At 44.7% G+C, this 13055-nt stretch overlaps 1 protein-coding gene across 11 annotated transcripts in view; it reads left to right on the top strand.

Annotated features, from left to right (window-relative positions):
• The window catches only part of PTK2 (protein tyrosine kinase 2), a 294240-nt gene that overhangs the window by 160876 nt on the left and 120309 nt on the right, over window positions 1–13055 (top strand). For all 11 annotated transcript variants that reach the window (XM_057497658.1, XM_057497652.1, XM_057497654.1 and 8 more), the window contains one exon: window positions 4885–4939. In XM_057497658.1, the coding sequence (XP_057353641.1) occupies window positions 4885–4939 (55 nt within the window). The remainder of the gene's footprint in view (window positions 1–4884; window positions 4940–13055) is intronic.

Genomic DNA, 13055 nt, shown 5'->3' with positions numbered 1-13055 from the left:
GCACTTTCCAGTTTTTAAGAGGCTTAAGGTACCATTTTAGAAGTAAAGTACCTTCGTACTTTTAAATTAATACTCAATTCTCAGAGTTTGGAGGCAAGGATAAGATAGATACTATATGAAAATGCACGTTTTAGTTATATTTTGGAGTCGATTTTGGTTGCTTTTTGCCTCTAAACCTTGGAAGAATCATGTCCACAAAGTATTAAAAAAAGTTAACAGATAAAATCAGGTCTTCTCAGAAGTAGTGCCAAAGGAGAAGTAAATTTATCCTTGATGCAAGAATTCACTTACAGTAAGCTTAATTGCTTTTTAATGTGTAAGTAAAGCCAGTTCCCCCCTCAGGCCTCCCAGGCCCATTGTGCGTGGGTTTGTGGACATGATACCCCGGGCCGGACAAGGCCGCAGGCTGGGCTCATCGAGGAGGTATCTTGCACACCCCTGAGATCACCCGCGCCAGCCGCTGTGGTGTGTGGTGGGAGGGGCGGGCGGCCTCATCAGTCCGACCGAACGTGGTGAGACTGTTTCCTTTGAAGGACATGGTTAAACATCAGTTAAGAAAAATCTGGCTTAAAATTAATCATCAATACAAATTTTAAGCTCCAGAAACCCTAATCTCAATATTTGAAGGCTTGTTATCTGAGGCACCTCTCGCGCCCTGTGCTGGTACCTGGGGCACGCCTTGCGCCCTGTGCCGGTACCTGGGGCACCTCTCGCGCCCTGTGCTGGTACCTGGGGCACCCCTCACGCCCTGTGCCGGTACCTGGGGCACCCCTCACGCCCTGTGCTGGTACCTGGGGCACCCCTTGCGCCCTGTGCCGGTACCTGGGGCACCCCTTGCGCCCTGTGCCAGTACCTGGGGCACCCCTCGCGCCCTGTGCCGGTACCTGGGGCACCCCTTGCACTCCTCTGCTGGTACCTGAGGCACCTCCCCGGCTCCTGTACAGGTACTTGAGATGCTGTGTTCTCACTTGAGAAGAGGGAATATGTTGTAATGGTTTCTCTGCCCCATTGTCTAATGTGGGGCCTCATATGAGTGAGTAAATGAGTACAGTCTTGCTTTCTTTGAAACTTAAAGCAAACTAGTTTGAATCTTAGAGTCTAGGTGACAGAAACCCTTTTGCTGCTAAGAGAAAAGTAAGAACTAGTAACTGCAGCACATGGACAGGCAGCCCCAGCCGAAGGGCTGGGTTGTCGAACAACTCACAGCTGCCCCCTCCCTGTAAGACCCGCTGTGTCACTGTGGCAGGATGCCCTCCGTGCCACCCTGGCTTCTTCCCCCGTCCTCATGAGCAGCTCATGGGAACACTGTGTGCTCGCGCTGTGCAAGCGGGACCCAACCTCCCTGCATTTCACCCACCCCTGCCCTTACTGAGGAGCTCTAGAGAGTCAGGGTGGATGCCTGGGTTCATTGTTCTAACCCAGCACTGACACTACAGCTTTCTCTGATGATGGAAATGCCCCGTCTGCCCCAGCCAGTATGGTAGCCATTAGCCCCATGAGGCTCCTGAGCACTTGAAATGTAACTAATGCAACTGGGTGCTAGATTTTTAATTTAACTAAGTTGAGTGTAAACAGCTTCTTGTGGCTATGTAGTGGGCAACACAGCTCTCACCTAATAGTAATACCTTGTTAGCTGTGCATGGATTAAAAAGCTTCCTTGGAACCCATAAGCGAGTCTAACAACCTAATGCTTGTAGAAATTAGGGTTTGGCAATACTCTGAAAGTTTCGTGTAAGCTGTTTTTTTTGTCAAATGAGTCTACATGCATTTCGGATACCCTTTGACAATTATTTATATAGTAAAGAATTACTTTACAATAAAGGCCAGTAGTTGTATTTTGTTTATGAAGCATAAGTAGTATTTATTGGCTTATTCACATTATCTGACAGTTGTGGAGTTTGGGCTCAAATGAGTTTTATGTCACATAAAGCTTAAAGCTGAACTACTACAGGTAAGCATATGTATTGTAATCCAGTGCTGGGTATGCAGCTTGGAAAGAGGCTGTCTCATATTAAAAATGGGACAGGCTACATGTCCCTGCTGGTTTCCTAAGAGGATTTAAATCTGGATAATAGGTGTTCCCTGAAACTTTGAATGTAGCACCTTAAGTGCTCCCCAGAGTTTCTCAGCATCCTCCACCATGAAGCCTGGAGTCGACTGGCTTCTTGATGAGATTAACAAAATGTGTAAGGGTGTCATAATTGGATTTTTCCAGTGATTTTGTGTGCTTTGGCCTCTTTTTTTTTAAGGTATCATTGATAATCTTATGAAGGTTTCACGTGAGCAACATGTAGTTTCTACATTCACCCCTATTACCGAGTTCCCCCCCACACACCCCACCTCAATCACTGTCCGTCAGCGTAGTAAGATATTTTGGCCTCATTTTTATTTTCTCACTTGTCAGATGCCCCATTTAAAAGAGTTCTAATGTATAGACAAATGTTACAAATTCATATTACTTAAAAGTATTACTTTTAAGTAAAAACTAAAATTAAATTGGAATTTAATTTAGTAGGAAAAAACTAAATTGCCCACTTGCTAAGCATTAGTTGGCCTCAGCTTTTTTTCCCAGATGTAGTTGTCTTCACCTTGAAAGTAAAACAACTAGTAATAGACTTTGTTTTCACAAAGAAATATGTTCTGTCTCATTTTTCTTGATACATACACACTCTTGGCCCATCTTTAATTTTCCCATCTTTGACAGGTGAGTATGATAAATTCTTCACTTTCTACTTGACTCTAAGAAAAACAGTTGTATAACTGGCTGACTAATGGCAGTGGACAATTCACAGTTGGGAAAAGGACATGCCCTGCCCTGCCCTGGTCTTTCCCTTCATCCAAATACTTCTGTGACCAGCCGCCTCCTTGAAATCCCCACTAAGAGGTTGCCTATGCACGGTTCCAGCCCAACATGTCTGAGGCAGGCCTGGCACTCATACCCTCCTGTCTCAGGACATGGTGTCAGTGTTTCCTCGCCATCTTCATTCTGTCTCTCTCTCCTGTCCCACCATTGAGCACTGTTGGCTCTGTGTCTGAAACATCGCATCTCTCCACTTCTCACTGCCTCTGCTGCCCACCCTCCCACTGTCTGTTCCCTGGGTCACCTGCTCTTCCAGCTTGTATCCTCCTCTCCTCCCCCGCCCTACCCCTGCCCTCTAGTATATTGTACTATGGCAGAATCTGCTCAAAACAATAGGTCATCAGGCAGGTGGACCAAACTCTCACCAGACAGGAGAGATGTCTGTGGAATTTCTGGAGGCAAGAAAACTACGCCTTAGAGTTCTACAGACCTGACACACCCCAGTTCCATCCTCAGCAGCACTGTATGCAGGAAGGGTAGGCACCCCCGTTTTACACACAGATAACCTGGCACTTACAGGTGTTAGTAGCCAGATCCATCCTTTGACAAAGCAGAGATGCCAGTCCAGGACTCTGTTTGGAAATAAGTGCTTTTTATTAAGGAATAGTTGCCTTACAAGGAAAATAGGGAAGAAAATGCTTAGGACAATGTCTTAAAGATTCTAGGGTGTTTTTCTTTCATGTGTTTATTTTCGTACTTCCCATAGTGATTAGCACCAAAACCCTTAAAATGCAAAGTCCTCACTGGTTAGGAGACAACAAGAAAAGGAAGAACTTGGGTGATCAATCTCCCTCTTCATATCCTGAAAAGCAGAGTAGGTGCTGCAGATCTGAAAAGATAAGGAAGGGAGGTTACAAATAAAAGTGGTTAGAAAATTAAATGGAAAACCAATGTACTATGACTCAAGTGGTAGTTAAAATCAGAACAGTTATGTCATTGAAGCTGAGGAAGAATTGTATAAGGATGTAGTGAACATAATAACAGAACAAAAAAGAATGAGAACCAAGACCAGTTTTGGATTTAGCAAGGAGGTCGCTAGTTTAGGCACTAACTAGTAATCAGATTGTAGAAAAGGAGATGAAAATGTTTGGATGTAGGATGGACCATATAAACTTTGACATCTTTGGTTTTGTTTATAATGCTAGCTAAGTTACAGACGAAGAAGTCCTTGTTTTATTTATTATTTGATATTTTATATTCAGTTTATTATTTCCTTTTATAATTCTGAAAAGGTACCTGTATTCACTTTTCTCCTCCTTTATCCTTTTGTATTTGCCACGTAGTCTCCTGACCTTCCTTAATGTCTAGGGGCCTTGTTCTATCTCACTAGCACTGACTGCCATCTAGTGGCCAAACCTGGGTCACTTAGAACCCAAAGCAGCAGGAAAAAAGCATGAGCTATTCTTGCCCATCGATTTTCTCAGCCAGACAGTTTTGAGGCTCGACTTTTGGCAAATCACTTGATTTTGTTTTATTTTTTTGTTTCCTATGTGAAACTGAGATGATAAACCTTGATTAGATAAATGAATTCCTTAATCAAAGAAGTTTCTTTTAAGAAAAAGAGTCAACTTTTATGTTTAATCCAAGGGATTTTTTTTCAACTTCCATGGTATATCCTTGATCTTTTCCTAATCAGGCCAGTCTACTTTCTCTGCGAATATATTATTACAAGGTTGTACCTGATGTTTGTAAGGCTAATCTTCAAGCAGTGTCTGAAAAAGAACAGTTTGTTTATACATTGTAATTTGCAAAGAGGCAATATTTTAGAAGGGTTTTCATCATAAGGGTTAAAAAAAGAAAGGCTTTTTACTATTTAAGCCAACTCGCATTGCTGTTTTCTGTACAAATCTAGAAAAGGACTTGTCTTACCCTTTTGTGACTATGCTGGTAAATTGGGGCTTTCGTGGATCTAGTTCTTCCTGTGTAATGTGTGGACGGTAAACGGACTGCCTTTATGTTCTTGCAACAGTGTCATTAACTGATTAGTGCTGTTACTTGTTAATATGCTGCTTTTTATATTTCAGAAAAGATGTTGGTTTGAAGCGGTTTTTTCCTCGGAGTTTACTGGATTCTGTCAAGGTAACTAATCTGCTTTATTGTAATCAGATGACCACATTATGCAAATACTTCCTTCGTGGTATGTGGTTTTTCTCACTTACATGTAAAATTTATAATACAAAAAGCTGAGTTATTCTAATCATATTTATGGCAAGTAGCTCTTTATAAAATATAGCTTTCTCTCAAAAAACATAGCTCCACTTCTTGATTGTGTGTAATACTCAGTTAAGTACAAATCTAAGAAAGTTGCATGTACAATAATTGCAACACCTTGTCATGTAGGTCTTTATGGTCTCAGGTATTTTGACACACACAGGTAAAGAAGCAGAATGTGCAGGAATCACAGTGGTGGCTGAATGTGTGTGCAAGTGCATTCTGAAGACCTGTCTTCTTGCTGCGACCATGTGGACTCTCCTGCTCACTACTAACTTGTGAAGAGCACCATCTTATCCCTTCCTGAACTTCCCACTGCAGGGAGAACGCCCAGAGACTGGGAAAGGTGCTTCCTCGCCCAACCCAGAACACATGCCAGGACAATCAAGTGCAGTGGGAGGACCCTGACTGGGTCAAGGCAGAGTCCGGCTCAGAGGACCTCTGCCATTTACTAGCCTCATACTCTTGGGCCTGGTTTCTTATTTCCACAATGAAGAAAATAATATTTTGTAGAGTTGGTGTGACTATTTAACAGATTTATGTGTATGTGTGTGTGTGTATGTACATATATATATATACACACATATATATATATATATATTAATACAGTACCTGTTACAGTGCAGTTCATAAAAGGTGGCTGTTACTGCTCTTTTTATCACAAAGGTTATGTTCTACACCAGAACAGCCATATGGAAGACTCCCTCATCACCTGAGGCCCAAGCAGGATAAGATGTGTGTTATGAGAGAATGTAGCATAATGGTTAAGAAAACTGGTTCTGAACCAGACTGCCTTGGTGTGAATTCTGACTTCTTCAAATTGAATTGCATGGGAATTTGGCCAAGTTACTGCAGCTTCCTGTATTTCAGTCTCCACATCTGTAAATGGGGATAAGACCACTTTCTAAAACACAGAGTTCACACAAAGATTAAATGGGTAAATAGGTAAAGTCTCAGAACAGTGAGTGTCGAAAGAACTGACTGGGTGTTATCCATAATGAAGTGAAGAGTGAGCATCGTGTTATCACTAGTAGCAATAAAATGCCAAATCATCTTTTATTGCATAATCTGAGATGCATTTCCACACAGGAGTTTCTTGGTGGTTGTAGAGTCGGCTCCGGGTTTGTTGCCTGTCACTGGGTCACAGTGTTGGTTCAGTCCATCAGATGCAACCCTTGACAGAAGTCCTGTGTCCAGCTCTCCAGTCCTGCTTGCTCTCTATCCTGTCAGGAGCAGGGCCGCCGGGGCTGGGACTGATTTCTCCTAGTCCGTCTTCTCAGCCTAAATGGGGAGGCAGTGATGGCCCTCCCATCCTCACGTGGCTGCTTGATAATCTAGGGAAATGAGTACACAGTGTCTGTTGTGAAGTGGAAAGTGCTCTGTGAACATGAGAAGGTGTGTTGGAGCGGTAGAGAAGTGTACTCCTTAGTGTTCCCAGTGCTGCCACTTTGTTTTGTTTTCATTGACGTTTCCTGATCTGTTAATGAACTTCTGGGATGAATGGTGGGGAAGCCCAGTCCGGCAGCACTCTCCACATGGTGAAGGCAGGACAGCGGGGGTTGGACCCTGCTGCCACTGACAGGTAGCCCGCAGCCCATTGACATGAGTAAACTGGCTCTGGTGTGGCAGTCAGAGGACCAAGAGCTTTATGTGGAGCTTGTCATGGGGAAAGGGGTTGGAGGCAAAATCCAGGGTCCGTGGAGGTATGTGAGGATGGTAGAGTTGTGTTGTTCTGGAGGCTTATTAGGTGTGGTTGGTCATCCTCTTGTGGACGGGAGGATAGGAGACTCAGTTTGTCCTGGAGAGGCCTGGCGTGAGCACCAAGAAGACATGGGAAGATCTTGAGTGGAAGGGATGCTTCTGCGCTTAAATCTGTAGTTTACTGAGGAGCATGGGGGGAGTTCAAACAAGTATAAGACACCATTCATTACTGAGTTTACATTGTCATTGGACAGAAAAGTGCACTGCCCAACATGAAATGAAAAAGCAGGAAACCATATGGAAATAGTGCATCACGTTAGCAGTGTCATCAGCAGTTCTCAGTTGCGGAGGCCGCAGAACTACTGTAAAGCCTCCCTAAAGCTGTATGTAGGTGAGCACTTATATAAGAGGTCTGACTGCTATCATTTGGGAGTCCAAGAAATTATTCTACATTTAAAAAGGATTGTCATACTCAAAGCAGGGAGCCCTGGGTACAGGTCACAGGTGCCACGGTGTCATTGTAGCCTAGGTGACACAGAATGCCCAAGGAGGTTCAGTGGAGGACTAGCCCACTCCTCCCCCACAGCCCCAGCCCCCCACGATGAGCCCTTCTCAACCCCAGCTTAAGACCCTCTTCTTTCTGTTCTCACCCCACCATCCTAAGAAGAGATGGGGAAACGCTCTTTTCTATCTTAAGACCCTGCTCAGTATCTTAATTGTTAATTTCACTTTCTCAGATTTCAGTTACGTAGTTACTTACCTGTTTGTATCTTGTCTGCTTACCCTCACTGTATTTGGGGATTCATGTGGGCAAAGGTCTGCTGCATTCTCTGCTCTAAACCCTGTTTGGCGTAATACCTGGCATACCGTAATGTTTGATAAATCACTGTTTAAACAAAAGAATAAACAACTTGAGCAGCAGTTTGACAGATGAATAGAATTGGAGGAGACACTTTCTCGGCAGAGGGACACTGAGAAAGGCATGAAGACAGTAGGACTCTGAAAAGCTGGAGAAGCTTGTTCTCCTGGGTGTGTGTGCGCCGCTGCAGCCATGCTCAGAAGGAGTCCTTCCCTGCCGAGGGTGTGTTCTCTGCAGGCTTCCTCCGGGACATCCCTTGGAGTCCACTGTTGTGAGCTGCCCTGTCCTGACATCGGTGCTGTCCATCTGAGCTCCACCGCAGAGGCAGGCCAAGCCCTGTTTGTGCTCAGGGGCATGTGAGGTCACTGTGGGTGAAGAGTCGCTGTGTATGGGTTCAAACACTGACCTAAGGGCGCTTAGGAACACTGGGGATTCAGTGCAGATTTCACAGCAGGGCAGGGACAGGATCAGTTTTTGGATTATAGAATATAAATCTGACCACAGGATGGAGGGCAGATTGAAAGGCAGAGTGATCGGGCCAGGGTGCAGAGGCTGTCCTGGGGATACAGAGGGAAGGGACTGACCTTGGAGAACTTGAGAAAATTTCTTATGAGCCTGACAAATAGCGGTTGTGTTTTTTGAGTTCAGTTGCTGCTGATTTTGATATAAGCAGTAGAGATTATAAAGTTCAGCTACTGTTAGGTATGGATTTATCTAATGATTCATACACATATTTGTTAGAACTCATTTCTTGCATACTTTCTAATAAAAAGGGAATCAGTGTAACTGTAAAACAAATTATGTATATTTGGCTTCTTAAATCACTTAATTACTGGTTCCTGTCCGCAGGCCAAAATTTCTTCACCTTTATATAAATTCTTCCAACATTGCGCTGATTGTCATCCAGTTGTTGAGAGAGATGTACTGCTGTAAACATATGCCTGTGCAGTATACAGCAACTGCAGTACAAATTGGGCTGTGTTCAGACAGTCCCTTCTTCAAAACTACTGCTATGAAATGAAGCTTCAACTAACAGGAAATTCACATCAGCTTGCTGTTTCTTCCAGAAGAGCCCTATGGAATAGCTAGACCAAGCAATACTTTGCTTTTCCCAAAGCAGGCTATGTCAGTATTTTTGCTTTCCCAGAAGCCTTTTTGTTTTACATGTCTTTTTCCTTCACATCTAGATTTCTAAAGGATTGTTTATAGTGAATGTTCATGCTAAAGGGCCCTGTAAAGTAGAGGGTGTTGGGGGCAAACTGGTGAGATCTGAATTAAGTCTGTAGTTCAGTGAATAGTGTTGTCCCAGTGTTGGTGTCTTACAAGCAGATGTGCTAATGCCATGGAAGGTGTCACCTTTAAGGGGATCTGGGTGAGGGACATTAAGTTCTTTCCCTTATCTTTGCAGATCTTTTGTAAATCTAAAATCAGGTAGCAAGTAAGATAGCCAAATTTCAATTTATTTGAATATAATTCACAGTGGAAATCTAATTTCAGAAGGAGGTATGTTCAGAAATCAACAGTTAACCAGGCTTCTGATCTATACAATTCTCAATAAAATAAAGTTTCTTAGTGTACTGTCAGGAACACTTTATTTTATTCTTAGAGGAAATAGTCATCACTCTTATTTCTGTGATTAGCAGTTGACCATTGCGGGCTTAACATCTTGTCAAGCACAGAAGTGCCTGCCTTAGTAGACATTTAGCATCAGTGCCAGGCCTCTGCTCTGTGCCCAAACTGGTTGCTGAGTGGGGGTGCCCGGGAGAGTGAGACCTGGGGCCTGAATGGGGAGTTACACCGAGAAAGGCCCCTGTAGCTGGATGAGAAAGAAGCTCCCCATGTTCACTGCAACATTATTCACAAAGCCAGGACATGGAAGCAACCTAAGTGTCCATCCACAGATGAACAGATAAAGATGTGGCGTGTATATACATGTACACAATAGAATATTATTCAGCCATAAAAAATGAGCAAATCGTGCCATTTTCAACAACCTGGATTGAACTTGAGGGCATTACGCTAAGTGAAATAAGTCAGAGAAAGACATATGCTATTTAATCTCACTTATGTGTAGAATCTTTAGGAAAAGCAAACAAACAAAAAATCAAGCTCATGGATACAGAGAACAGATTGGGATTGCCAGAGTGGGGCATGGGGTATGGGTGACGGGAGTCAGAAGGTGCAAACTTCCAGTTATAAGACATATAAATCAGGAATACTATATTGCATATTTCAAAGTTGCTAAGAGAGTAGGTCCTAAAAGTTCTCATCTTAAGAAAAAAAGTGGTTTTTGACTATATGAGGTGATTGATGCTAAGCAGACTTACTGCAGTGATCATGTAACATAAAGCTATCAAATCATGTTATACTCCAGAAGCGAATTTTGTTATGTATCAATTGTATCTCAGTTTTTAAAAAGCTGCTTTGCATGTACCATTAATATATTGATATTTAGCATTTGGTTCGTGGATAAATAATTCAGTGTATTCTCAGCTTATTATTATTTTGTTGCAGATTTTCTTATAACCTTTCCATCTGGGAAATCCTTTGAGTTCATTGTTGCCAGCAGCATGTGATAAAATTTGGTGCAGTAATATAAAATGGCTGAATAATAACAGCAGTCTCTGATGATTCAGCCTAATAGTGCTGCTTCATTTTGAAGCTGTCACATTCTGAGTAGTTTTCTGTCTGTGTGTGAATCGGTTTAACATTGAAGAGCATGCATAGATAGATGCCTTGTTTCCTGAGCCTCGGTCAACACAAAGCAGATGTTGAAGCTCTCCGTACGGAGCCAGCATGTGCACAACAGTCTTGCTTGTTCCTGCTAGTTCTGGAGGAGTGTTAATGCCTATCAAGAAAGTCCAGGAAGTTAGGTTTTATGGAGTATTTTCCTCACCAAGGAAGTAGGAAAGAGCTGATGCTTTCCAAGAGACCTCTCTTAGATAAGCAGGGCCCCTTTCAGACTGCAAGGATTTTCTAGCTCTTGTTCAGCTTTGGACACTGGGTTTGGAGCCACATTTTAAAAGAGCGTGGCTCCTCACTCCTGGCCCGGTGCCCCCTTCTAGCTGGGGGGAGCCTGAGCTGTTTCTGTGACTGCAGGAAACTAGCCATGAATGAATGGGTCTTGTTTCTCTGCCAGCTGCTTGAGCTCCTTGGTTTTTTTGCTGCCGTTCATCCCCGTGACTTCCTGCTGCTGAGCCCAGTAACGTGCACACTCAAAATGAGCCAGGCAACATACAGGAAACTAACACATGTCCCCCAGACTCAACTGGATGAGACAGACAAAAAACTACAGCTCAGACTGTCTGTGACACTGCAAAGTTAGTACTTTCATACATTTTTACAGCAAATTAAATGATCAGGGTGTGCAGTTTAGTTCTTCATCCCAAGACACTGTTGCAAGGAGAAGCGATGATGAGTGCTGGGATGGGAAGGGGTGGAGGTGGCGTGCTGGGCCCCCCAGGGGTGGTAGAGTGGAGAGTCTAATGGAAGGTACCTGTTGGCCTGCTGTGGGCTGGGCGGGGGGGCGGAGAAGCTGAACCAGGCGGCAGATTTCTGCCTTGTGCCCTGCAGTGGTCACTACAGGGGGCAAAATACTAAAGAATTGGAATTGAGAGCAGTTATGTCAGGGGATCAATAAGAAAATGAAGATCACCAGGGACTGTGAGGTGTTACATTTTATTTACACACACACACACACACACACACACACACACACACACACGTTTACCTGTCACATGTGGGTTTGTTTTTATCATCAGCTCTGTAATGTAAAAAAAAAACAAAACTGATAAACTATGAACTGATGTGATTGAATTTGGTTTAATACAGAACTAATTAATGATTAACTACAGGGAAGGCTCACAGTCACAGATATTTCCCTTTCCTCATTTTTTGCCAGTTTCTCTTCAACCAAAATTTTTGGCTACGATTGATTCACAGTGCTGCCTAGAAAGTGAAGGACAGCGTGATGGGACAGCCCGTCCTTTCCCTTTAACCTGCCCACCCTTGTAAAACACTTGCCAGGTGCCCCCTTAGCCACCCAGTGTGCGCTGACTGGGCTCCTGTTTCCCTGGAGGTTGTTTCCGTGCTGGGGTTTCCTCCAGAGCCCTCTCCTCACGCCACACTCCCCCCAACCCCGGGTGCTCCGGTTCACCGCCTTGCTTCAGCCCCCGCACCAAGGGCTTCTGGGGTGGGGCGATTGCTGGTTAGGCCCACATCCCTAGAGCCAGACCGCTCCGACTTCAGTCCGACTGTGCTGTGCGGCTCCGAGGTTCTGCATCTGTGATGCATCAGTGCCCCCTTTGCAACATGGGGGTACTAGCAGAGCTGCCCTCAGAGCCATTGCGGAGGCAAAGGGGAGCTTGAGACAGGCCACAGCGGTACTGCTCCGAGCCTCCCTGACTGGCCTGTGAGGACACGCAGCCCCTGGCAGCCGCCGCATCCACGGAGCTTCCTCCCGGCCCCCACGGCCTTACAGCGCCCCAGGCTCAGCACCTACGCTGCTGAAGGATTGTTATCCTAAGAACCCAGAAGTTTAAGCCCCAGTGGGAGCTGATCTAGTTCGGGTTTTAAAAAGAGCGGTTGGTGGCAGTAAGCTGTGTCCCCAGGAGCGCAGGTAGAAGTCCAGGCCAGAGCGGAGCTGGTGTGGTGGGAAGCACCCGAGAGCGTGGCATGGTTTCTGGAGAAGCGTGTACAAGCCTCCGGGGTGCTGTGCATTTTGAGGGGCTAGGGGAATGGAGTCAAGGTCAACACCTGGGTCTCTGCCCTCAAGAACTGGAAGATTTGCTGAGGTGGGAGGGCCGGGCCTGGGTTGTGATCAGTTCTCTGAGCAGGGTGTCAGGTTTCAGAAGTCCGGGAACTCTGGAAATGGGTAGGCGGGGGTGGGGGGTGGGGGGGGGGGTGGGGGGGGTGGGGGGGTGAGTCTGATGCTAGGGAGGAGACTAGTTCCTCGCAGCTTCACCCAGTAACACCGTTTAGGTGATGCACTTTTTAAAGCTCTAAGCTAATGAACAGATTTAAGTGTAGAGTATTACTGCTTATAAGCAAGCATCTGGTTGGCAATTAGGTAAAAAGCAGAGAATTGACTTCTGACCTCTTTTATATAGTTTTTAATTGTTGCACGGCACTACTTACCTGAGTTAAAATATTTCTCTTAGAGTCATGAATGAATATATCAACTTTTATTAATGTTAATAAAATTGATTCGTCACTGTGTTTGGTCCCCATGCTCTTGACAGCTGTTCTTTGCAGTTGCTACCACAGTCTAATTTGCGGTGTCATACGTGCCTAGAAAGGGTTAGAAGGCCTTCCAGGGCATTCTCTGGACTTGGGTTCTACTTACGGGAGGCTCATGACCACACCGAGGCAGCATGCCCTACCACAGCCTACTGGGACCAAGGACGTCTGAACTGCCTTCCCTCT

This window comes from Manis pentadactyla, chromosome 3, assembly GCF_030020395.1.
Source record: "Manis pentadactyla isolate mManPen7 chromosome 3, mManPen7.hap1, whole genome shotgun sequence".
NCBI lineage: Eukaryota > Metazoa > Chordata > Mammalia > Pholidota > Manidae > Manis > Manis pentadactyla.
The sequence above is the reverse complement of the archived record's forward strand: the minus strand, read 5'-3'. Positions and strand labels throughout refer to the sequence as shown.